General features: G+C 44.9%; 1 protein-coding gene across 1 annotated transcript in view; it reads right to left on the reverse strand.

Annotated features, from left to right (window-relative positions):
- Positions 1 to 23,489, reverse strand: part of INPP5J (inositol polyphosphate-5-phosphatase J) — a 51,705-nt gene extending 28,216 nt beyond the window's left edge. Inside the window, exons 1-6 of the mRNA XM_032238398.1 lie at positions 23,383 to 23,489; positions 20,584 to 20,692; positions 12,830 to 12,946; positions 10,348 to 10,523; positions 6,550 to 6,661; positions 4,625 to 4,734 (exon numbers count right to left, since the gene is read on the reverse strand). Of these exons, the coding sequence (XP_032094289.1) occupies positions 4,625 to 4,734; positions 6,550 to 6,661; positions 10,348 to 10,523; positions 12,830 to 12,946; positions 20,584 to 20,692; positions 23,383 to 23,459 (701 nt within the window). The 5' untranslated portion in view covers positions 23,460 to 23,489. The remainder of the gene's footprint in view (positions 1 to 4,624; positions 4,735 to 6,549; positions 6,662 to 10,347; positions 10,524 to 12,829; positions 12,947 to 20,583; positions 20,693 to 23,382) is intronic.
- Between the last annotated feature and the right edge of the window lie 3,671 nt (positions 23,490 to 27,160).

A 27,160-nucleotide genomic window follows, 5' to 3' on the forward strand; every position in this document is an offset into this window, starting at 1 on the left:
TCTATTCTATTCCATTCCTATTCCATTTAATTCTAATTCCTTTCCATTCGATTCTAATTCTATTCCACTCCATTCTATTCATTCTAATTCTTATTGTAATTCCATTCCTATTCCATTCCATTCTTATTCCATTCCATTCCATTCCAATTCTTCTTCTTCTCCTTCTCCTTCTTCTTTTTCTTCTTCCATTCCATTCTAATTCCAATTCTATTCTTTTCTATTCTTATTCCATTCCATTTAATTCTTATTCCATTCCATTCTAATTCTAATTCTAATTCTTATTCTTATTCTTATTCCATTCCATTTAATTCTTATTCCATTCCATTCTAATTCTAATTCTTATTCCATTCCATTTAATTCTTATTCCATTCCATTCTAATTCTAATTCTTATTCTTATTCAATTCCATTTAATTCTTATTCCATTCCATTCTAATTCTAATTCTAATTCTTATTCCATTCCATTTAATTCTTATTCCATTCCATTCCATTCTAATTCTAATTCTAATTCTTATTCTTATTCAATTCCATTTAATTCTTATTCCATTCCATTCTAATTCTAATTCTTATTCTTATTCAATTCCATTTAATTCTTATTCCATTCCATTCTAATTCTAATTCTAATTCTTATTCCATTCCATTCCATTCCATTCCATCTTCTGTTAATTTCTATCCCATCTTCCCTCTGGTCATTTCATTCTCGTAAGGCCAACTCCGGGAGGTTGGACAGAGGCAAGACGAGAGGGGCTTGGTCCCCTCCAGACCTGCGTTTCAATCCCCAATGACATTGCTCACCGGGAGAGGATATGTCTCCATGGCGCAAATATAACTACCGCACCAGCCCTTCGCCTCGAATGCTGCCTTTTCCAGAGACCAAACTTTTGGCCTGTCAGAGGGGAACGTCCATTTCCTCCCGTTATACTTACCTGGTACAGGTGGCTCTCCGTGTCTTCCTGCTTGGCCCATACATAGGCTATGTAGTCCTTGCAATGTCGGAAACCCACCTAAGGGAGGCAGAAATCACCAGAGGTCTCCACAGTGCCCCCTTGTGCCCGCCGAGATACCCAGATCGTTCTGTTTTTATCTGCCCACCGCTGGGAAGAGTTCACACTGCCCTTTAAGGGACGTCATCCAGTGGTGGGTTTTGGGAGGTACGGCCTGGTACGACCATACTGGTAGTAGCCCGGAGCAGCAGCCACCATACTGGTACGGTGGCTTGTTTGGCCCACCCACCCACCCACGTTCTGTAGCTGTTTATAACATGACGGGTCAATTGCGCACGCACGCCTGCACGACCACCGCCGAGCAGCTGAGTATCACATGCCTGACTAGGACGCCCAGCCCCGTACGCAGCGTACCGGTGGCAACGGGATACGGAACCCACCACTGACGTCAACCATCCCGCCCAACCCATCCTTCTCACCCGATAGACGGCGATCCAATCCCAGGAACTGCGGTGGAAAGCTGACGATGTCCTATAGTGAACCACAGCTTGCTCTGGCTTAGTCCACTCATCGGCCACTTGCAGCTCCACCAGCGGCACATCGGCACGGGAACCAAACTGCCAGGAGAGTTAGAATCGTGATTGATCATCATTCATCGTTAAGCTCCCTCATTGTGCATATCCTCTCTCTCTCTCTCTCTCCTGCTGGTTTGTATTTTAAATAACGTATTGTTTTGATGTTTTTTTTTAATTAAAAAGTTTTTTTTTTATTAGAGAAACCTTGAAAACATTGGACGCAGTGCAACACTTCTGGCATAAATGTTTCCATATAGCGATTAGATCTTACAACAATTATATTTTGTATTCATTACATAGTCAGTCAGATTACCTGTCCGTTGATCCTTTCTTTTATATAATTATTAACCATACAAATATGTTGTGGCCCAGCAGGAGCCGTTGGAGCTGCCACCAGATTCCGACAGCGAGGGGCCCTCTGAGTCGGCTCTGGAGGATGTGGAGGACCCTGGACAAGGTTCCGACTCCGAGCAGGGCGCAGAGAGGCTGGTTGGCCACCAGGAGGAACCTGAACCTTGGACCAGTGGGGAGGAGACAAGGGAGTGTGATCCTGACGTCAGCAGTGAGTTGTTCCTGGATGCCCGGCACCGAAGAGCTAATAGGCGTCAGGAACAGTTGCGCAAGTCCAGGAGGTAATTGCACTCAGCTGGTGGTCATTAAGCTCCTCTCCAGACTATAAAAAGACTGCTTGTACACACGCCCCTTTTGCAGGAGTCAACGCAGGAACTAATGTTGGAGAACATTATGGTGAGCTTGGCAGACTGGATTGCTGCCAAGGTTAGTCTGTGCTGGATTGCTGCCCAAGCTTGTCTGTGCCGGTTTGCTGCCAAGGACCTGTCTGTCTGTTAATTAAATGCCGTATCCCTTATCTTTGGCTCGGAGTGTGTGTTGGTGTGGGACGAGAGGGGGGTCAGAACAGGTAGAAGGTCCCTAGTGCAGCATTACATTGCCAACATCGTGGCGATAAGTTTTTGTTCATTTTTGCTCATCTTGTGGGTGGGATGTGTCACCTGCAGAACATGTTTGATTGTTTCTAATAACACTTGTTTTTAAATATTTGCCATTCTGTGGAGTCCTTGGTGCTCTCTGATTGTTGGCTGTGTGTGTGTGTGTGTGTGTGTGTGCGCGCGCGCATGTGTGTGTGTGTGCGTCAACCGGGCTGTGCACTCACCTGTACTGAAAAAATGGAGGCCACGGGCTTGTGGTCACTCACAGTGTACTCCATGTGGCTGCAATAGCACAGCTGGGTCACAGTCAGGTTCCCACCGCTGGATCTCCCAGGATGCACTGGGTGGGCCCCACTTTTGATCTTCCATAGTATACGGTCCGTCCAAGCTGGTTTCCGCTTCTTAGCACTGCGGGGCACAATGCAAAGGACAGGAAGACAGGACCTAAGCGAAGGCAGGGATAACACGCAGGGTGTATTCTGTAACTCAGTGTCCCCCAATCTTTGGGGCACCAGGGACCGCTTCTGTGTGGGGAGCTTTTTCCATGGACTAGAGGGGGCATGATTTTGCATGCTGCCTGTATCCCGTGGATGGGGCTTCCCTTTATCGCGTGGCCTGGTTTCTGGCATGCCGCGGCCCGATGTCAGTCCACAAACCGGGGGTTGGGGACCCCCGTTGCAAATTATGATTACGGTCGATCACACAGCCAGCCAGGTGTTCAGTCTGGACCTGGCATCTTTATCCAGATATTGAGACCTTCCCCAGGACTTGGAATAAACAGATGTGGAAGTTTGATGGGGTTCAAGCTCTTGTTGCAGGATGCCAGCTGTTGTAAGCCAAGCTGCCATATGTAATTGACCGATGACGGATTTTGTCAACGCCGAGGATTTTGGGATTGGACTAGGGGTGGGTTCTTATACCAGTTGGTACCGGTGTGCTTTGCGTGTGTGTGCCAGCGGTGCAATGTTGGTGCATGCGCAGTCGACTAAATATTGTTCTGCGCATGCACAGAAACATGCCGGCAACGGCATAAGAGATCAGGGAACCGGTTCAGGGGCGTGGCCAGCCTGGGTTGCTCCTGGTTCTGCGGCCCAGGCCACAATTCCACTACCGGTTCAGTCGAACCGGACCGAACCAGGAGCAACCCACCTCTGGATTGGACCCAAAGAGTCTACTACTACGGCTACTATCTTCGCTTTCATTTGCCACAGTCATTCTACTACTGTTTGCAAATCTTTGTGTTTGGTGATATTTTTTCCCAGGTTTTTTTTCCCTATCCTCTTCTGACCTGGTCCAGGTCCTGTATTTTCTACTATCCAGATAATTTTGTCTTCCTTATCAACAGCGATTAAATCTGGGGTCTTATGTGGCAGGTGCGTATCTATTCGAATTCTAAAATTCTAGAACAATTCAGCTGTTTTTCCTTTTCTGTTTTGTGGTCCCACAGCAATGGTGGGTTTCAAAAATTGTTGGAACCTACTCTGTGGGTGTGGCCTCCTTTGTGGGAGTGGCTTGCCACCCATGTGATCGGATATGAAATTATGAATTCGTACTTAGGTCGGTCCAAGTAGCTATTCAGAAGTTAATGGTTAGAAGCAATTGTAAAGCAAGACATGGAATTAAAACCAGAAATATTTTGTTGGCTATTTGAAAGGGATTATAATATATATTTAATTTTACACATGTTAGCAGCCGCTGGAATTGTGTTTGCACAACAGTTGAAAAACAGAGATATGTAAATAAATAAATATTACAATGTGCAGGAATAAATAAATTGACAATTAAAATCACGTGGGATTGGTTTTAGCAATTGCCAACGAACGGAAACAGAAATTAGAAATCCAAAAGTATGAAAGAAAACACCAATTATGTAAGGAAAGGTCCCTAAAATGTATAAGGAAATATTACTAGATCATTATTTATGTGTAGATAACTGCGGGACATTACACACCCACCAGTGGTGGGTTTCAAAAAATTTTAGGCCTAGGTGTGGCCTGCTTTCTGGGTCCACTGGTGGAACCTCTTCTAACTGGTTCAGTAAATTTGACAAACCGGTTCTACCGAATAGGTGCGAACTGGTAGGAACCCACCTCTGTCCCACAGTCTTATTACACCTCCATCAGTTCGACTCCTTACCCCTGACCCAATTGCCCTCCATACCTCGTGTCGTACATGTTTGTTCCCACGTCGAATTTAAAGGTCGGGGGGAAATTAAGGAACCCCTCTTGGAATCCCTTCAGGATGGGCCACGTGGTTTTCGCAATGTTGAGCTGCAGAAGGAGAGACACCAAAGCGGGATGACGGGGGTTCCTTCTCTCTTTCTCCCCCTACCCCCACTCCAACCATTAGGCCCCAGGGGACTCTCGGGCATGCGTAATTCCTGTGCTCCCAGCGTGCAGGGATGGGCTTCAAAAATTCGGTGACCTTAGAAGTGACGTGATAGCGGTATTCCAGTATTTGAAGGGCTGCCCCAAAGAAGAGGGGAGTCAACTTATTTTCCAGAAGGCAGGATGAGAAACAACGGATGGAAACTCATCAAGGAAAGAAGCAATGAAGGATAAACTTCCAAACAGCGAGGACAATTAACCAGTGGAATGATTTCCCTCCAGAAATTTTGTGTGCGCCAACACCGGGAGTTTTTAAGAAGATGTTGGGTAACCATTTGTCTGAAATGGTATAGGGTCTCTTGCTTGGGCAGGGGGTTGGACTAGAAGACCTCCAAGGTCCCTTCCAGCTCTATTCTGATGGATTGACCTCACCAGGAGAATGTGTCAATCATACAGGCTGCTACGTCTTGTACTCCTCTCCTATTATCTCACCCCTACAAGACCTCCAAGGTCCCTTCCAACTCTATTCTATTCTTTTTTTCCAAAGTTTTTATTTTATTTTTTGTTACATATATAACTTCTTTTATAAACAAGAGTGTTGTCCAGGTTTTCCTCCTTAACACCTCCTCATATACACAATTCATTTTACATCATATTTTCATTTCCAATAATTTTCTTTCCATATTTTCCATCTTAAGCGTAAATAAACGATATCATTTGCCTCCCCAAGTTAATCGAATTTGATATTTCACTTCCTTCTTTAATTCTATTTTATGGTAGGTAACATATACCCTCAGATGTAATTTTGTATAATAAACATTTCATTTAGTCAATTATCCACAGTTAATAGTATTCATCTATTTCCCACACATCATAGTAACCGTAGGCCATCAACAATATTAACATATTTCATTTTATTCTACTTTTCCTTCTTTCCTCCATTCCTAACCATTTTCTCTTGGTTTCTCAGAAACTTCCCTTCTTTTAGAGCCGAGGTGGCGCAGTGGTTAAATGCAGCACTGCAGGCTACTTCAGCTGACTGCAGTTCGGCTGTTCGGCTGTTCAAATCTCACCGGCTCAGGGTTGACTCAGCCTTCCATCCTTCCGAGGTGGGTGAAATGAGGACCCGGATTGTTGTTGGGGGCAATATGCTGACTCTGTAAACCGCTTAGAGAGGGCTGAAAGCCCTATGAAGTGGTATGTAAGTCTAACTGCTATTGCTATTGCTATTTTATATTCTCTCCTTTCTTTCTTTCTTTCTTTCTTTCTTTCTTTCTTTCTTTCTTTCTTTTTTTCTTTCTTTCTTTCTTTCTTCCTTTCTCTCTATTCCTTCCTTTCTCTCTCTTCCTTCCTTTCTCTCTCTCTTTCTTTCTTTCTTTCTTGGAATGAACTCCCCGTGGAGATCCGGACCCTCACCTCTCTCCAGGCCTTCTGGAAAGCCGTCAAAACCTGGCTGTGCCGGCAGGCCTGGGGTTGATGAGTTCCCCTCCCCTCTCGACTGGTATGGCTGTGTGATTTTCATGTATTTTAATTATGTGTACTGTTGTTTATGTTCCCTTTGCCCTTTGAGTTGTTCGCCGCCCTGAGTCCCTCCTGGAGAAGGGCGGCATACAAATAAACCAAAACTGAAACTGAAACTTCTTCCTTCCTTCCTTCCTTCCTTCCTTCCTTCCTTCCTTCCTTCCTTCCTTCCTTCCTTCCTCTCTCTCTCTCTTTCTGTATTCTATTCTAAACTCTGGACAGACAGGTATGTCTCACCTGGTCCTTCTCCCAGAGTTGATGGAGGATATTGTTGTCTATGGCGTATTTCACGTAACGGATGTCCAGCGTCTCAATGCGAAAGTTGAGATCGCCGAACCAGAAGATGAGGCTGAAAGGGAGACAAAGGGAATTAGAAGGAAGTAGCGGGGAGCCACAATAAAAATTCAGGAGACTGTTAGATACGGGATCTTCCTTCCAATCTGCCAAGCCAGCTTCACGCCTGTCCTGTTTGAAAGAAAACCAGGATTTTCCCACCCGTGGATGACAATCTTCGCACACCAGGATCTTTTTTGCTTCTGAAAGGAAATTAATTCAGATGTTGGATTTCTGGTAGCCCTAAATCCTTTTCGTGCTCACAACTCTGGATTCTAGGAGAATAAAGTGGAATTACTTTAGATCAGGGGTTACCAAACATTCGACTACATGCATAATTTTAAATCCCGCTAACAGGATCTGCCTGGCTGGGTGGGCGTGGCAAGGTGGTCATGTGACTGGGTGGGTGTGGCCAACACAATGTCACTCACATCGAGGGGCGCCTCGCCAGCCTCTACCCGCCACTCCTCGCCTGCCCGCCCGGGCTCCTTAGGGCCCCAACGGGAAGCCCTTGCTGGAGCGAAGCAGCCCCCAGGAGGAAGAGTTGGCAAAAGAGCTCAGTTCTGGCCGAGAAGGAGGCTCAGCAGAAGCACCTCAATGAGGACTAGGAGCATAGGCTTTCCAAGTAGAGGGAGGACCTGCGGGGGTGCAAGGCCAGGTGCCGGCGCCTGGAGGCTCAGCGGGCTGAGATGGTCAGCCAGTTCCAGGCCAGGATGCAGGCTGTGAAGGTTGGACCATAAGGGAGGCTGAGCGCCAAAGAATGGAGGCCTTTGAACTCTGGTGCTGGAGAAGATTCCTGCATTGAGTCCCTTGGACTGCAAGGCCATCCAACCGGTCAGTCCTAGAGGAGATCAACCCTGACTGCTCTTTAGAAGGCCAGATCCTGAAGAGGAAACTCCAAGACTTTGGCCACCTGATGAGAAGGAAGGAAGCCAAAGAACGGAGGCCTTTGAACTCTGGTGCTGGAGAAGACTCCTGCATTGAGTCCCTTGGACTGCAAGGCCATCCAACTGGTCAGCCCTAGAGGAGATCAACCATTTTCATAGCATATAATCACATGTATACTATTACATAGCCAACATCATATTGTATTATTAAATGTTTACATCAATGCACCTTACCATCAACTCCCAAAAACAATTATTGGCTCTTCTGCTCTCCATACACCATATTTGTACCTTATCCATCACTTTCTTCTCCCTCTCTCCTCCTCCTTCCCTACCTCCTTTCTTCCCTCTGTCATCCTTCTCTTCTTCCCTTACCTCTCTCCTTCTCTTCCCTCCCCTTACCACTCCTAATTTTCTCCTCCTCTTCCCCCCTTGCCCTATCTCTCTCTTCTTCCCTTACCTCTCCTTCTCCTCTCTCCCCTTTCCACTCCTCCTTTCTCTCCTCCTCTTCCCCCTCCTCTCTCCTATCCTTCTCTTCTTTCCTTACCTCTCTCCTTCTCCTCTCTCCCCTTTCCATTCCTCCTTTCTCTCCTCCTCTTCCCCCTCCTCTCTCCTATCCTTCTCTTCTTCCCTTACCTCTCTCCTTCTCCTCTCTCCCCTTTCCACTCCTCCTTTCTCTCCTCCTCTTCCCCCTCCTCTCTCCTATCCTTCTCTTCTTCCCTTACCTCTCTCCTTCTCCTCTCTCCTCTTTCCACTCCTCCTTTCTCTCCTCCTCTTCCCCCTCCTCTCTCCTATCGCCCTCTTCTTCCCTTACCTCTCTCCTTCTCCTCTCTCCCCTTTCCATTCCTCCTTTCTCTCCTCCTCTTCCCCCTCCTCTCTCCTATCCTTCTCTTCTTTCCTTACCTCTCTCCTTCTCCTCTCTCCCCTTTCCACTCCTCCTTTCTCTCCTCCTCTTCCCCCTCCTCTCTCCTATCCCTCTCTTCTTCCCTTACCTCTCTCCTTCTCCTCTCTCCCCTTTCCACTCCTCCTTTCTCTCCTCCTCTTCCCCCTCCTCTCTCCTATCCCTCTCTTCTTCCCTTACCTCTCTCCTCTACTTCACATTCTTCCTCTCATTTACTTGGTGTATTTCAGCTTCTGAGCAAACTCCATTCTATGTTGATGGTATTTATAATTCCTTTTCAATATACACATTTAATTTTAACATATATCTTCTTCCTTTATTTTTTTAAAGAAATAGAACAAAAAAGTATACATACTCGATAGTTGATTGGTGGGATTATACATAATTGAAAACAGTGATATACAAATATAAATGGTTGGTAAATCTTTTTTCATATCGGGATAGGTGATTATATAAAGGTATATTGTTATTAGACAATCAAGAATGTAAGGGAATTAGGTTTATTGAAAACAAATATTAATTGTAATTGAATATACATTGTACAATGAAAGTGAGGTATCTAGTTATATTAGATGAAAAATCTGTGATTGTAAATGTAATTGAGAATATGGATGCAAAAACACAAACGTACATGCTGTATGTAATCGATGAGATTTTTTTTTAATATAATTTTTTATTTTTATTACATAGACAACACATACACACAACAATAAAAAAACATCATCACATACAGCATGTCGTTTGGTTACAGGTGTTTTAACATCCATATTCTCGAATAACATTTACCATCAAAGATTTTCCATCTAGTATAACTAAATACCTCACTTTCATTGTACAGTATATGTTCAATTACAATTAGTATTATTTTTTTCCCCAATAAATCCTAATTCCCTTACATTCTTGATTGTCTATTTGATAACAGTATACCTTTATATAATCCCCATGTGATAGAAATTTTTTTTTTGCCAACCATTTATATTTGTATATTGCTATTTTCAATTATGCATAATTCCACCAATCAACTCTATCAGGTATGCTTATGTTCATTATTATCCTTGTACATCATACCTTCAAACAGAAATCTTATTCCGTCATTTTTCAACAAAATATTCTAAATAGTCGCTACATATATATACCAATTTTCAATTATTCCCTTATTAAAATTATTTATCAACAACAAGATATCATTGTAATACGTCCTTAACGTTATACATTATATCACCAATTCTCTATCAAGTATACATAAAATCATTGTTATTCTTAATGGATGAGAATTTTTTTAATGTTTTTTTAATGTTTAAAAATAAAAACAAATTGCAAAAAAAAAGTATACACATATAGTCATTGTGCTTTTAAACCCTGCACACACACACACACACACACACACACACACACACACACCAGTCTAACTTTGGCCGAGATGTAGACCTGGTTACAATTCCCAGCTATTCTCATCATTACATTTATATAATTATACATCCCTACATGCCCCCAATTTGTGATTCTGTTTTTTAACCTCAATAGTTTCCCATTGTAAGTCTATTTCATGTTCCACCTCCATTTTTCCATATCTTGGATTAGATTACCCTTCATTGTCTATAAATAGCAATCCTCGCTGGATTTAGCTTTAAAAAGCTTTAAAAAAAATAGCTAAAAGTGGGGGGGGGAAGGTTGGCCATGCCCACCCAGTCACATGACCACTACCCCTTCCACCAAGCCACGCCCACAGAATCAGTGGAATGGGGGGGGGATTAGATTTCACCATTGATCAGGAGTCATCAAAATGCAGCTTCTGAACTGACAAGGCTTCTCCCCAAAGAGAGGGGAACCGGGCAAGGAGCCCCCCTCTCTTCCCCCTGCCCCCCCCCGGAATCTTTGGGCCCAGCCTGGAAGGACACAAGAGCGGGTACTCACTCGTGGTCCAGAATGCCATTGGCCGAGGGCCCCTCGAACTGCTGCAGGTGAAGGATGGTGGTGAAATCCTCCTTGCGCTGCTCCGCCTTCTCCATGTGAGCCGGCAGGTGGCAGTTCAAGAAGCAGACCATGTGCCCGAAGATAGAGAGCCGCACACTCACGCCCCCCTTGTTGCCCTGGAGGAGGAAGGCAGAGAAGCCGTGGGGCGGAGGGACGGAGGGGGGGGGGCAGAGGAAACACAGCCTCTGAGCTGCAGGAGCCAGGCTGGTCCCAGGTGGGAAGAGCTCCCAGGAGAGGATAGGGTAGGGTAGAATAGAACAGAATAGAATAGAAACAGAATAGAACAGAATAAGGAAAGAAAGAAGAATTGATAGAATGGAATAGAACAAGGAAAGGCAGAAGGAGAAGAATAGAATAAGGAAAGAAGAAAGAATTAATAGAATGGAATAGAACGAGGAAAGATGGAAGGAGAAGAGAATAAGGAAAGAAGGAAGAATAGAATAGAATATAGAATAGAATAGAAACAGAATAGAATAGAATAAGGAAAGAAAGAAGAATTGATAGAATAGAATAGAACAAGGAAAGACAGAAGGAGAAGAATAGAATAAGGAAAGAAGAAAGAATTAATAGAATAAAATAGAACAAGGAAAGATGGAAGAAGAAGAGAATAAGGAAAGAAGGAAGGAGAATAGAATAGAAAATAGAACAGAAAAGAATGATAGAATAGAATATAGAACAGAATAGAATAGAAACAGAATAGAATAGAATAAGGAAAGAAGGAAGAATTGATAGAATAGAACAAGGAAAGACAGAAGGAGAAGAATAGAATAAGGAAAGAAGAAAGAATTAATAGAATAAAATAGAACAAGGAAAGATGGAAGGAGAAGAGAATAAGGAAAGAAGGAAGGAGAATAGAATAGAAAATAGAACAGAAAAGAATGATAGAATAGAATATAGAACAGAATAGAATAGAAACAGAATAGAATAAGGAAAGAAAGAAGAATTGATAGAATAGAATAGAACAAGGAAAGACAGAAGGAGAAGAATAGAATAAGGAAAGAAGAAAGAATTAATAGAATGGAATAGAACAAGGAAAGATGGAAGGAGAAGAGAATAAGGAAAGAAGGAAGGAGAATAGAATAGAAAATAGAACAGAAAAGAATGATAGAATAGAATATAGAACAGAATAGAAACAGAATAGAAATAGAATAGAATAGAATAGAATAGAATAGAATAAGGAAAGAAGGAAGAATTGATAGAATAGAATAGAACAAGGAAAGATGGAAGGAGAAGAATAGAATAAGGAAAGAAGAAAGAATAGAATAAAATAGAACAAGGAAAGCAGGAAGGAGAATAGAATAGAATTATAGAATAGAATATAGAACAGAACAGAATAGAAATAGAATAGAATAAGGAAGGAAGAATTGATAGAATAGAACAAGGAAAGACAGAAGGAGAAGAGAACAGAATAAGGAAAGAAGAAAGAATTAATAGAATAGAACAAGGAAAGATGGAAGGAGAAGAGAATAAGGAAAGAAGGAAGGAAAATAGAATAGAACAGAACAGAATAGAAAATGGAACAGAATAGAATTATAGAATAGAATATAGAACAGAATAGAATAGTAATAGAACAGAATAAGGAAAGAAGAAAGAATTAATAGAATGGAATAGAACAAGGAAAGATGGAAGGAGAAGAGAATAAGGAAAGAAGGAAGGAAAATAGAATAGAACAGAACAGAATAGAAAATGGAACAGAATAGAATTATAGAATAGAATATAGAACAGAATAGAATAGTAATAGAACAGAATAAGGAAAGAAGAAAGAATTAATAGAATAGAATAGAACAAGGAAAGAAGGAAGGAGAATAGAATAAAATAGAAAATAGAACAACAGAATTATAGAATAGAATATAGAACAGAATAGAATAGAATAAGGAAAGAAGGAAGAATTGATAGAATAGAACAAGGAAAGATGGAAGGAGAAGAGAAGAGAATAAGGGAAGAAGGTAGGAGAACAGAATAGAATAGAACAGAATAGAATAATAGAATAGAATAGAATATAGAACAGAACAGAATAGAAATAGAATAGAATAATAATATGAAATCATAGAATAGAAACAGAAACATAGTGGAAGGAACCTTGGAGGTCTTCTAGTCCAGCCCCCTGCTCAGGCAGGAAACTCTACTACACCATATAGCATCTAGGTAGTTAGTCTAGGGTATATATCCTATAGCCTATACTAACAGTGAGGACAATTAACCAGGAGAACAGAAGTTGCCTTCGAAGGTCTTGAGTGCTTCATCCCTGGACGGTTTTATGGAGAAACGGAACAACCATCTCTCTGAAGTGGGGTGGGGTTTCTGGCTTGAGCAGGGGGTTGGACTAGAAGACCTCCAAGGTCCCGATTGCTTAACGGCTCCTGCAGGGTTCCTCCAGCTTAGTCCCAGAGATCCGTCCCACAAGGCGGGACTACTAACTTACCCAGTAGCCTCCCAGCCCCGTCCGGGTGCAGTCCGTCTGGATGTCCTGCAGGAAAGGCAGGTGGTAGTACTTGGCAAAGACAAAGAGGATGACTCCTTGCATACGCACCGTGCTCACCTGAAACAACAAAAGGCACTGAGTTCTAATCCTGAAACCTCCACAGTTGCAAATCAGCCTAGGACTGGAGGGCTCCTTGGGGGGAAACACCTACTAGATGCATATCCTCAACTGGAATAGGATAGAGGTGGAAGGGACCTGGGAGGTCTTCTAGTCCAGCCCCCTGCTCAAGCAGGAGACCCCCAAGTCAATCAGAATAGAGCTGGAAGGGACCTCGGAGGTCTTCTAGTCCATCCCCCTGCTCAAGCAGGAGACCCCCCAAGTCAATCAGAATAGAGGTGGAAGGGACCTGGGAGGTCTTCTAGTCCAGCCCCCTGCTCAAGCAGAAGACCCTCAAGTCAATCAGAATAGAGCTGGAAGGGACCTGGGAGGTCTTCTAGTCCAGCCCCCTGCTCAAGCAGAAGACCCTCAAGTCAATGAGAATAAAGCTGGAAGGGACCTGGGAGGTCTTCTAGTCCAGCCCCCTTCTCAAACAGGAGACCCCCAAGTCAATCAGAGTAGAGCTGGAAGGGACCTGGGAGGTCTTCTAGTCCAGCCCCCTTCTCAAACAGGAGACCCTCAAGTCAATCAGAATAGAGCTGGAAGGGACTTCAGAGGTCTTCTAGTCCAGCCCCCTCCTCAAGCAGAAGACCCTCAAGTCAATTAGAATAGAGCTGGAAGGGACCTCGGAGGTCTTCTAGTCCAGCCCCCTGCTCAAGCAGGAGACCCCCAAGTTAATCAGAATAGAGGTGGAAGGGACCTGGGAGGTCTTCTAGTCCATCCCCCTGCTCAAGCAGGAGACCCTTAAGTCAATCAGAATAGAGGTGGAAGGGACCTCGGAGGTCTTCTAGTCCAGCCCCCTGCTCAAGCAGAAGACCCTCAAGTCAATCAGAATAGAGCTGGAAGGGACCTGGGAGGTCTTCTAGTCCAGCCCCCTCCTCAAGCAGAAGACCCTCAAGTCAATTAGAATAGAGCTGAAAGGGACCTCGGAGGTCTTCTAGTCCAGCCCCCTGCTCAAGCAGGAGACCCCCAAGTCAATCAGAATAGAGCTGGAAGGGACCTCGGAGGTCTTCTAGTCCAGCCCCCTGCTCAAGCAGGAGACCCTCAAGTCAATCAGAATAGAGCTGGAAGGGACCTGGGAGGTCTTCTAGTCCAGCCCCCTGCTCAAACAGGAGACCCTCAAGTCTGTACATTCTCAGGAACTTGTGCTCCGGGGAGAGATCAGAAGAAGGCCATGCTTCTATTTGCAAAGTCTCTGTATTCAAGCAAAGCATCCCTTAGAGAGAGAAAAAAGCCCCACAGCTTTGAAGAAGACAGCTGGTGTTCTTAATGATGACGCTTCCCCGCCAAGCTATTTATATTTTTAATTAAAGCAAAGCAAATAAATAAATAAAAGGCAGAAGAAACCACCCTCCTCCCCCCTAAATGCATTCGACAAATGGAAGCAATCAGAATCTGCAATCAGAATCAGGGGTTGCGGCTGGCAAAATGAATACACTTTGATTTTAATTAGAACCTTTCCGATTCGCACGTCGCTTGGTGTGAAATGCTACCAATGTGCAAAATCTGTCCTTTTTCTGGATTGTGGTTCACCAATAAAAAAAAAGAGAAAAACAGAACTACAAAAATACATGTAAGGAAAACAGCTTACAAAAAATGACACGATGATGGGGAGAACAATGGTGCAACACCGCTTAAGATCTTTGGGGAAACGGCACCTTAGTTGCTGACGAGTTCTACTCCCCCTCCCCACCTGAAAAGAACTCTGTTCCAACTGCCAGTTGCCTTATATTAACATGCTCTGATGCTGAGGAGTTCTACTCCCCCTCCCCACCTGAAAAGAACTATGTTCCAACTGCCAGTTGCCTTATATTAACACGCTCTGATGCTGAGGAGTTCTACTCCCCCTCCTCACCTGAAAAAGAACTCTGTTTCAACTGCCAGTTGCCTTATATTAACACACTCTGGTGCTGAGGAGTTCTACTCCCCCTCCCCACCTGAAAATAACTCTGTTCCAACTGCCAGTTGCCTCACATTCCGTTACCTCAGTTCAAACTGGCAGACGTTCCACTCCTTCCCTCAGGAGCGGTCTGGGACTCCTTACAGGACTAAACGTCGGTACCTCACCAAAACGTCTACGCCTTTCACCTACGGAACCGCTTCCGGACTCAAGGTGTCGGGAGCGATATTCCCTTATATGTTTCAATCACTGACCGTCACTGAGCCAACAGATTGAGAACCGAAAACAAGGATTCAGAGTTTACATTTTAAAAAGCAGACGTGCTCAAAAATGAACTAAAGTGAAAAGGAAGGCCGATAGGCTGATATTTTCCTCTCCCCATCTGTAGTCAAAGCAGAATGTGGGTTTTTCTTTCCTGGAATATTCTCTTATGTGTGAAATATATGGAGGTAGGAAAAGCTGCATCACAACCTACTTACCAGTCTTCTATTTACCGAGAAGTATTATTTTTTTTAATGATATTCCTCCCCCACCTCAATTACGTCAACTTCCGAAGGCAACTTCTGTTCCATGGGTTGATTGTTCTCACTGTCAAGAAGTTCCTCCTTATTTCCAGGTTGAATCTCTCCTTGGTCACTTTCCATCCATTCTTCCTTGTCTGGCCTTCAAAGATGCTTTGGAGAATAGCTTGAACCCCCTTCCTCCTCTCTGTGGCAGCCCCTCAAATATTGGAAGATGCTCTCCTGTCTCCCCTGGTCCTTCTCTTCATTAGACCAGCCATGCCCAGTTCCTGCAACCGTTCATCGTATGTTTGAGCCTCCAGGCCTTTGACCATTTTAGATAGACTCAGATTAACAGAGTTGGAAGGGACCTTGGAGATCATCTAGTCCAACCCCCCACCCAAGCAGGAGACCCTACACCATTTCTGACAGATGGCAATCCAGTCTCTTCTTGAAAGCCTCCAGGGATGAAGCTCCCACAACGTCCGAAGGCAACTTCTGTTCCATGGGTTGATGGTTCTCACTGTCAGAAAATTCCTCCTTATTTCCAGGTTGAATCTCTCCTTGGTCACTTTCCATCCATTCTTCCTTGTCTGGCCTTCAAATGTGCTTTGGAGAATAGCTTGACTCCTTCTTCTTTGGGGCAACCCCTGAGATATTGGAAGATGCTCTCCTGTCTCCCCTGGTCCTTCTCTTCACTAGACCAGCCATGCCCAGTTCCTGCAACCGTTCTTCGTATGTTTTAGCCCCCTCATCATCCTGGTTGCTCTTCTCTGCCCTCTTTCTAGAGTCTCAACATCTTTTTTATAGTGTGGTAACCAAAACTGGATGCAGTACTCTAGGTGTGGCCTTACTAAGGCTTTATAGAGTGTTCTTAGTACCTCCCTTGATCTTGATTGTATCCCTCTGTTAATGCAACTTAGGATTGCATTGGCCTTTTTGGCTGCCGCTGTACATGCCTGGCTCATATTCAGCTGGTCGTCCACTAAGACTCCAAGATCCCACTCCCAGTGACCACTATTAAGCCAGGTTTCACCCAGTCTATATATATCCTTTTGTTTTTTTCTTGCCTAAGTGTACGACTTTACTTTTTTCTACATTTTTTATATTCTCTATGTGTTATCCTGACCACAATTCCTTTTCCCTTTTCTTTGCCGGAAAGTGCACACACACCAGTGGTGGCTTTCAAAAATTGTTGGAACCTACTCTGTGGGTGTGGCCTACTTTGTGGGAGTGGCTTGCCACCCATGTGACCGGATGGGAGTGGCTTGCCGCCCATGTGATCGGATATGAAATTATGAATTAGTACTTAGGTCGGTCCAAGTAGCTATTCAGAAGTTAGTGTTCAGAAGCAATCGTAAAGCAAGATATGGAATTAAAACCAGAAATATTTTGTTGGCTATTTGAAAGGGAGTATAATATATATTTAATTTTACACATGTTAGCAGCCGCTGGAATTGTGTTTGCACAACAGTGGAAAAACAGGAGATGTGTAAATGAATAAATATTACAATGTGCAGGAATAAATAAATTGACAATTAAAATCAAGAAGGCTTTGAATACTTTTTCACGTGGGATTGGTTTTAGCAATTGCCAACGAACGGAAACAGAAATTAGAAATCCAAAAGTATGAAAGAAAACACCAATTATGTAAGGAAGGGTCCCTAAAATGTATAAGGAAATATTACTAGATCATTATTAATGCGTAGATAACTGCGGGACATTACACACCCACCAGTGGTGGTTTCAAATTTTTTTTGGAACCTCTTCTGTAGGTGTGGCCTGCTTTCTGGGTCCACTGGTGGAACCTCTTCTAACTGGTTCGGTAGATTTGACAAACTGGTTCTACCGAATAGGTGCAAACTGGTAGGAACCCACCTCTCTCTCTCTCTCTCTCTCACACACACACACACAGACACACAACCTTGAGAGAAAATGCAGCTGCCATGGGTTTGCATCCACACAATATTCTGTCCTTCCCACCCACCCCCTGAAAAAGCCCCAAGCATTCGTTGGCACAACATGAAGCTGGGAAAACTTTTATCTCGGTCAGTAACACAGGCGTGTGCGTTGGTATGTAATGGTGCATTGTGCAAATGCTACACACACACACACACACACACACAGAGGGAGGGAGGGAGGGAGAGAGTCAACTCCAATGTTGTGACTCTTTCACAAAGGGAGGGAGGAAAACTGGGACTCGGTCCCAAACGCCCAGGGCATATCGATGCACACACGAGAACCTCGGCTCTACCAATGGAAAACCAAGAGGCACAGTTCATTTTTAGCCACTCGGCGTATGTGGCCTGAATCTTATTTGATCAATTAATGTGGGTTTTGGTGTGTGCAGCAGGCCCAGGGAAGGGGCTGATCCAGCAAACCCAGTTACGTCTCTTTACTGGGCTCCCCTGTGTTCAGTTTACCCCAGAGATGTAGGAGGCATCGTTTTCGGATGGTGAGAATTCACGTCGGCTTCTGATATATTCTCGCATCCTTTACAGAAGTAAATAATTAAGAAGGTAAAGGTTCCCCTCGCACGTATGTGCTAGTTGTTCCCAACTCTAGGGGGCATCTCTGTTTCTCTTTTTTTTTAAATATACTTTTTTTATTTTCCATTTTCATAACATATAATACATGTATACTATTACATAGCCAATATCCTATTGTATTAAGTAGTAATTACATCAGTTCCTCTTGTCATCAACGCCCAGAAAGATAAAAACCCATTATTGGCTCTTCTGCTCTCCATACACCTCTTTCTTCTGCCTCTCTCCTACCTCCTTCCTTCCCTCCATCCTCCTTTTCTACTCTACTTCCCCTTCCTTTCTCCTTCTCCTCTCTCTTCATTCCACTCCTCCTTATCCTCCTCATCGTCCCCCCTTACCCTCTCTCCTATCCCTCTCTTCCTATCTTTCTTCTCTCCTCTGTTTCCCACTCTTCCTCTCATTGGTGTATTTCAGCTTCTGAGCAAACTCCATTCTACGTTGATGGAATTTATGCTTCCACATCAATATACTTAACATATCTTAGTTTTAAAGAAAAAATAAGAGAAAGCCGAAGAGCCAGTGCTGTCCGAAGACGTCTCCGTGGTCATGTGGCCGGCATGACTCAACGCCGAAGGCGCACGGAAGGCTGTTCCCTTCCCACCAAAGGTGGTTCCTGTTTTTCTACTTGCATTTTTTACGTCTTAGCCCCCGAGCTACCCTATAAGTAAATATAATTCTATGCGTGTAATTATGCACGTACACTATCATTCTGAAACTTCTAAAGTTTTCACACCCACCCTGGAATATTGTCTTGCACGCCTAGTTGGGAAGCCCTGCTTTAAGATGTGTGGACATCAACGCCCGGAACTCCCCAGCCAGCACGATTGAAATCCACACGTGGCAACGCTGGCTTAGAAGAGCATGTGGGTCGTGCTTTGGCCACGTGAGTTGAAGCCATCGATGCTCCTGAGCTTCATGCATTTCAGCTTATCTGGCAGGCATTCAGCCTCATGTGGCCGGGTTATGACGTGCGGGAGGAGGGTTGCAGGGAAAATTAAATGCCTTAAGCCTTCTAAGCCTTTGATGAAAAGAAGGACTAGGGGAGACAGGAGAGCAGTCTTCCCATATCTCAGGGGCTGCCACAAAGAAGAGGAGATCAAGCTATTCTCCAAAGCCCCTTCAGGCAGGACAAGAAGCGATGGGTGGAAACTAATCAAGGAGAGAAGCAACTTAGAACTGAGGAGAAATTTCCTGACAGTCAGAACAATGAATCAGTGGAACAGAATTTGCCTCCAGAAGTTGTGAATGCCCCAACACTGGAAGTCTTTAAGAAGAGGTTGGAGAGCCATCTGTCTGAAACGGTATAAGGCTTCCTGCCTAGGCAGGGGGTTGGACTAGAAGACCTCCAAGGTCCCTTCCAACTCTTGTTATTCCTATTCTGTTCTATTCTAATTATAATCCCTATTCTATTCTATTCTTTCCTTATTCTTATTTTTATTCTATTCTTTTCTTTCCTTACTCATTCTATTCTATTCTATTCCTATTCCTATTCCAATTCCAATTCCAATTCCTATTCCTATTCCTATTCTTATTCCTATTCTATTCTATTCTCCTTCTTTCTTTCCTTATTCTATTCGATTCCTATTCCTATTCCTATTCTATTCCATTCCTGATTCTCCTATTCTATTCTATTCTATTCTATTCTATTCTATTCTACTCTATTCTATTCTATTCTCCTTCCTTCTTTCCATATTCCATTCCTATTCCTATCCTTATTCTATTCCATTCCTGATTTTCTATTCTATTCTATTCTCCTTTCTTCTTTCCTTATTCTATTCCTATTCCTATTCCTATTCTATTCCATTCCTGATTTTCTATTCTATTCTATTCTCCTTCCTTCTTTCCTTATTCTATTCCTATTCCTATTCTATTCTATTCCATTCCTGATTCTCCTATTCTATTCTATTCTATTCTATTCTATTCTATTCTCCTTCCTTCTTTCCTTATTCTATTCCTATTCCTATTCCTATTCTATTCCATTCCTGATTCTTCTATTCTATTCTATTCTATTCTATTCTATTCTATTCTATTCTCCTTCCTTCTTTCCATATTCCATTCCTATTCCTATTCTATTCCATTCCTGATTCTCTATTCTATTCTATTCTACTCTATTCTATTCTCCTTCCTTCTTAGTCTACTCTACTCTACTCTACCCTACTCTCCCTTTGCTCTTAAAACCGCTCGAAGCAGATACAGGGATCTAACCTGGGGATGGGAAGGGTGGAGGGAGAAGAAATCACTCCCTGAAATTCTCCCCCAAACGCCAAAAATAACCCCAATTTTGGCCCTCAGCCGGCCAAAGGGCTCTAAGGCTGCATTAATAGTTGCCTGGCCTTGTTTTGTCAGTCGCTCTTCAAATTCCCTTTGGATTTCCCTCTAAGCTTAAAAACGGGGGCCCTAACCCATTCGGCCCATTCTCAGGGCCTTCAGCCGTTCAAAACCGGGCCATGGAAGCAGAGGGCCAGGCCAGGTGTCTGCACCTTCCCACTAGGACGAGCAGCCAAGACATATGCGCACGACCCTTTGGCAAGAGCGGGGGGCGCGTGTGCCCGCCGCTCGCATCAATGCAGCTGTGCCTGCTCCCCCCCTCCCACCCCGACGGTCCACGAAGCCGGAAAGATTGTGGTGGTGGTGGGGATGACTCTGGCTTACCAGGACGAAGTTAAAAGGGCTGAGGACCTCCATGAAAAGTTCACTCCACTGGTCGGTGAAGAGCGCATCTTTCAGGCGTTTGTTGATCATGGAGTTCACCTCCTGCAGCCTGCAAAAATGTGCAAAAGCATCAGCTTTCCCTCTGGGCCAGGGCCGGATTTTCCTATAGGCTAACTAGGCTTCAGCCTAGGGCCTCAAGATCAAGAGGAGTCTACATTCAAATTGTTAGCAAAATTAAAATTACACTATTCTAAAAACAGTAAACACTAAAACACTGAACCGAAAATCAGGAGAAATGTCCATCTGGACACAGGTGGCCACACCACACAGATAAACCTCTAAGTGGTCCCAAGAGCCCTCTCAAAGGATGCAAATAACCAGTTGCCTGCAAGGAGAATAAATTCTTCCATCCTCCACCATCCAGCCAGAGCTGAAGAAGCTCCTTGGAGGAGAAGCGAAATGTCTTCAAAAGGAAAAAAAAAAAACAGAAAATCCAGTTGCCTCTTGAAAAAAACACCTTTGGGGCACCTGGATGACGGAGAAGCTCGCAAGTCATTATGTTGGAAAGAATGGGCTCCGGGGACTGGCTGAAACTATGGTTGAATCTGTCTATTTATTTTGAATTATTTAACCCCGTCGCCCAGCAGCCAGTGACGATAACGCAAATAATAATTTGCTAGCCAGGTGCAAATTCACAGAAGAAGCCAATCCAAATTTTATTGCCGGCAGGCAGAGAGGATTGTCCCGGACGGCTCCATCCTTCCCTCGCCCTCTCTTGGAAAGCGTGGTGCCTTTCCAGCTTCCAAAATCGGCCCCCAGAAGGATTGCATCCCCCCCTCCCCGCTCCGTCTTCTCCCTGCCACGGAAGATGCCAACCGGGCACAATCTGAGCAGCATGCTAGTCAGCATTGAGGGAAGGGATTCCTCCAAAGGAAGGAGAACTGTGACCCGTTTCGCGGCTGAGTATTCAGTGAATCAAAACAATCCCTTTTTCCTTTTTTTTTTGTGACGGAAAAAGGTCCTTTTGGCAAGGTTGGGAAAAGAGAGATGCAGAATTGGCCGTTGCTGTCGGAGTAGCCGTCCCACTATAAAGCCCTGAATGGAATTCTTTGCCAGGCCTTCAGAATCCAACGGGAAGACCTTGCCGGAAGTTTCCACCCGGATCGGCAGCACGGCGGTTGCCTGGGAACCGGTGAAAATGGGACTTCTTCCTTCCCTGAGAAACGCCAGGCTGTTCTGCTCTGGGACCTCTGGGCCATTGCTCCTTCCTCTCGGAGGCTGAACAGCAATAGCAACAGAACTTAAGTCTTATATTACGCTTCGTGGTGCTTTTCCAGCCCTCTCTAAGCAGTTTACAGAGTCAGCCTCTTCCCCCCCCCCCAACAATCTGGGTCCTTATTTTACCCACCTCGGAAGGACGGAAGGCTGAGAAATAAATAAATAAAGAAAGAAAGAAAGAAAGAAAGAAAGAACAAGGAAAGAAAGAAAGAACAAGGAAAGAAAAGAAAGAAAGAGGAAGGAAGGAAGGAATATCAATACTTAGACTTATATACCGCTTCGCAATGCTTTACAGCCCTCTCTAAGCAGTTTACAGAGTCAGCCTCTTGGCCCCAACAATCTGGGTCCTCATTTGACCCACCTCGGAAGGACGGAAGGCTGAGTCAGGAGAAAGAAAGAAAGAAGGAAAGAAAGAAAGAAAGAAAGAAAGAAAGAAAGAACAAGGAAAGAAAAGAAAGAGGAAGGAAGGAAGGAAGGAATATCAATAACACTTAGACTTATATACCGCTTCGCAATGCTTTTACAGCCTTCTCTAAGCAGTTTACACAGTCAGCCTCTTGCCCCCAACAATCTGGGTCCTCCTTTGACCCACCTCGGAAGGACGGAAGGCTGAGTCAACCTTGAGCCGGTCAGGATCGAACTCCTGGCAGTGGGCAGAAGTAGCCTGCAGTACCGCACTCTAACACCTGCGCCACCATAGCTCATAATTGGGCTCCCTAACTACCGAAAAGCTGGCTGTCCTCTTAGCTCACAGCCCAGCTACTCCTCCGCCACGGCTCAAAATCACAACGGCACTGAAAAAGAACGACTTATAACCGTTTTTTTTTTCAAAGTTACAAGTATCCCCAGGTGACTCAAATCCCGACTCCTGGCATCTGGTTCTTACTTATGACTGCGGCTGTGTCCCGGGGTGGTGGTGGGTGGTCACATGATCCCTTTTTGCTAAGTGTCAGGCCTGCCGCCATCTTTTCTTTCGGCTTTTTGGCCTGCCACACTTTCTATGATTCTACTATGCCTTTTCTATGGTGGGAAAATGGGATTGTACGGAGTTAGACGCTATGTAGCCATAACAACATTCTTTCTAGAAAGCCAAGGTCATCCTTTGTCTTTCCAACTCTGCACCTGACCAGAACTGGATTGGTGGAAGCTGCCAGCATGGCAGTGGAAGATTGGACCATGGGATGGACTTGTGGGTGTGTGGGGAGGGGGGAAGGATCTTGAACTTTCAACTGGGTGGGGAAAACCAGGAAGCTTTCAGATTCGGGTTTTCCCAAATGTGTCAACGTGGCTCTCTTAAAAAAACTGGAACTTTGAGGAATCCTTTGCCTCCGACTCTGATTTACTTTCGGATGCTATTTGGAACCCTGACACTAAGTCAAGGGGGAAGGCAGATTCACTTAACAATGGGGTGGCTAACTTAACAACGGTGGTGATTCAGTGGATAGCCTTGGGCAGCCAGTTTGAGGGTTTCCTGCTCATAAAAAGACCCACAAATGGGGGTGCGTCTTCCCTCCGCCTTACCCAATAGCGATCATGTCACTGTCGCAGGAGTCCCCGGGGCTGAGGTGAAGGAGGGAGGTGACGTCGCTTGGAGGCATGGAGGTACCGACGTTCCATGTGACCACTGTGATCCTGTGGGGAAATGAAAAAAAAAAACAACAATAACCACGTTACCCCGACGTTTGTTAAACCTGGTGTGGGGTCTTTGACAACCTGCCACGACCAACTCCTGCTCTCCTGCTGGAGCAGGGGGCTGGACTGGATGACCTCCAAGGTCCCTTCCAACTCTCCTGTTATTCTGCCAATGCGCCACATCCAACTCACTGCAAGTGACACTCACGGTGGGATGGAATTGTTAAAGAAAGGACGCTAAAGGCAGGACAGAATATACATGGAAATGACAAAAAAAAATATTTTAAATGTTGAAACCGAATTCTTGAATGGTCCTACAGTTGACGTGGAGAGCTGCCAGGCCGAGATCTGCAGACCTTGGCAAGGAGTCTCGGAGAGTCACGAACCAATGAAGCGAACTAATTGTCTCCTGCAAACTCCACTCCCCTTTCGCTCCTCTTTTATTCCCTCTGGGAGGGGCCATTCACTGTACACCTGTGGCCTTCCTCTCAAGTCGACCCTGTTCTTTAGCTCTTCCCTTCGTCTGGCAACTCTGCGCATGCGCACACTGGGAACAGGCTCCAGCTGTTCTTCTGCCTTACTGTTGTCTGACTCTGAAGGCAGCTGATAACTGTCAGACGGCCCTGGCCCCCTCTCTGCCTCCGACACGGAGCCCTCACCAGAGTCTCCCTCAGACTCCAGGACTGGCCCAGGTTCCTCCCCAACCCTCCTCACTGTCTGAATCGGCTGCTAGCTTCACTGGTGGGCCACAAGAGTTGTGTAACGCCCTTGGCTCAACCATGGCTGGCTAATTGGTGGTCCAGGATGCAGGGAGGACCCCATCCTCCTCTCTCCCCCAATTCTGCATCCCAGTGGCAACTCAGGAAGGCACACGTCTGGTCTTTGCTGTCTCTAAACCCTCTTGGGATACGTCTCTCTCTCTCTCTCTCTCTCTCTCTCTCTTTCTCTCTTTCTCTCTTTCTCTCTCTCTCTCATTGCTAAAGAAACGAACTTGACAGCAGTAAAAATATCTCCTGTGAAAATAGCTTGCGGGGAAAAAGCTATGCTCTCCTCGGCAGCATTAATGCGGTTTGGAAATACGAATGTCAGGCACTCTATTTATAAATGGATGCGGGGTAGTTGGGGGCGTGAACACTAGGCAATGTTGCTCGGCTTCCAGCAACTACCCACATTTGCATCTTCAACAGCAAATCAAAGAGGACTCCAGGCAAGGAGGAGGAAGCAAGCTTGACTGCATCTCCCTCCTCCTCCTCCTCCTCCTCCTCCTCCTCCTCCACCTTAAGTGGGGGATGTGGGGCGGGATGGAGTTACGCAAAGGATCTCTAGGCCAGTTGTGGGATCAACCCCCAGAGGTGGCCAGCAGGTGAAGCGGAGGCGAGGAAGGATTTCCTGCTTGAGAAAGGAGGTCGGACTAGATGACCTCAAAAGTCCCTCCCAACTCCTATATTCTACCGAGCTCCGGTTCTCCGGAAGAAATGGCACATCTTGGCATCTAAGAAAAATAACCCCTGGCCATCTTAAATTATCTTCTTCTTTTAACGACCTCATAATCCTTTGCGGGGTGGGCAACTAGCAATAGCAATAGCAGTTAGACTTATATACTGCTTCACAGGGCTTTCAGCCCTCTCTAAGCGGTTTACAGAGTCAGCATATTGCCCCCAACAACAATCCGGGTCCTCATTTCACCCACCTCGGAAGGATGGAAGGCTGAGTCAACCTTGAGCCGGTGAGATTTGAACAGCCGAACTACTGAACTGCAGTCAGCTGAAGTAGCCTGCAGTGCTGCATTTAACCACTGTGCCACCTCGGCTCTTTTACAGAGTCAGCATATTGCCCCCCCAGTCTGGGTCCTCATTTTACCCACCTCGGAAGGATGGAAGGCTGAGTCAACCCTGAGCCGGTGAGATTTGAACCGCTGAACTACAGATAACAGTCAGCTGAAGTGGCTGCAGTACAGCACTCTAACCACTGCACTACCTTGGCTCTGAACCGAACAAAGAGGGGTGTTTACTGGCCGGATGCTCTTCCTGTCCCCAGTACGGAGTTTTGTTCCACAGATATAATTCTCAGAGTGCACCAGAGAGAGAAATATCTGACTCCACCTAGAATCGAACTCACAGCCTCCTGATTGTGAGGGGAGAGCGCCACCTTTAGGCCACCGCACCACTCATGGGCCCTCTTAATCCGGGAAGAAAAAAACAGAATCCAAAAATATAGGGGTTTTTTTCTTAGTGTTCATTAAAACGACGCTTGGGTAGGCAGCCGAATTCTCCGGCAAGAGGTCACAAAAATCCAGAACGGTTTGGCTTGTGATGCTTCTGCTCTCTGCCAGGCAATGTCACCTGTGTACAGCAATTCCAACAAGAAACAGTCTGGGGAACATGGATTCTGGGTTCCAAATTGGAAAGCAGACAAAATCCCATCAGGAATAGAGATAATAAAGAAGATATTAGATTGTGCAGAAATGAATAGGTTGGCATTGAGAATAAAGGACAGAGAGGAATCAGTGTACTACAGGACATGCGGGAGATTTTATGATTGGCTTGAAAAAAGATACAAAGAGAAAGGAACAGACCAAGTCGCCTGTGTACAGCCGAGGTGGCACAGTGGTTAGGGTGCAGTACTGCAGGCCACTTTAGCTGACTGTGATCTGCAGTTCAGCGGTTCAAATCTCACCGGCTCAAGGTCGACTCAGCCTTCCATCCTTCCGAGGTGGGTGAAATGAGGACCTGGACTGTGGGGGCAAGTTGCTGACTCAATTTGCTAAAAAATTTTTGTAAATCGCTTAGAGAGGGCTGAAAGCCCTATGAAGCGGTATATAAGTCTAATAAATAAATAAATAATAAATAAATAAACTCTGACAAGAAACTGTCTGGGGAACATGGATTCTGGGGTCCCCAAGCTGGAGGGGGGAAATTGTTGCCCTTGAATGGTAACAGTGGTCTCACATCACCAAAGGAATTATTTTCTGTGAGTTTTGTCAAATTTTACGACTTTTCTTGCCGCGGTTGTTAAGCGAATCACGGACACTGATAAGCGAGTCATCTGGTTGTTAAGCGAATCTGACTTCTCAGAAGGTCACCAAAGGGGACCGTGTGACACACACACACTCCACAGGACACCGCAACTGTCGTTAAGTATGAGTCGGTTGCCAAGCGTCCGAATTTTGATTGCGTGAAGCAGTCGTAAGTGTGAAGCACGGTTGTCAGTCACATTTTTCAGGGGAGTGGTGCGGTCGCCTCACAATCAGGAGACGGTGAGTTCGATCCTAGGCAGAGGCAGATATTTCTCTCTCTGGGCACAATGAGAATTTATCTGCCGAACAAAACTCCGTACTGGTGACAGGGAAGGGCATCTGGCCATTCAAACACTCTTGTGAACAAGATTCCGCACTGGTGACAAGAGGAGCATCCGGCCAGTAAACACTTTCAGCTGCCTAGACTCCGCCCCGCAATCGATTACAGGGTTGTTAAAAGATGATGATGAGTCACACTTTTCAGTGCCGTTGACACGTCGAACGACCACAAAACCTATTGTAAATTGAGAACTACCTCTATACAGTAAGCCCACAAGTGTATAAAATGTTGTTTCTACACAAATGATGTCAACACACTTGCAATAATGCAGAGGGAGGTGGTTTTTTTGTTTTTTTTTTGGCAGATGCTGA

This window comes from Thamnophis elegans, unplaced genomic scaffold (assembly GCF_009769535.1).
Source record: "Thamnophis elegans isolate rThaEle1 unplaced genomic scaffold, rThaEle1.pri scaffold_151_arrow_ctg1, whole genome shotgun sequence".
Classification (NCBI taxonomy): Eukaryota; Metazoa; Chordata; class Lepidosauria; order Squamata; family Colubridae; genus Thamnophis; species Thamnophis elegans.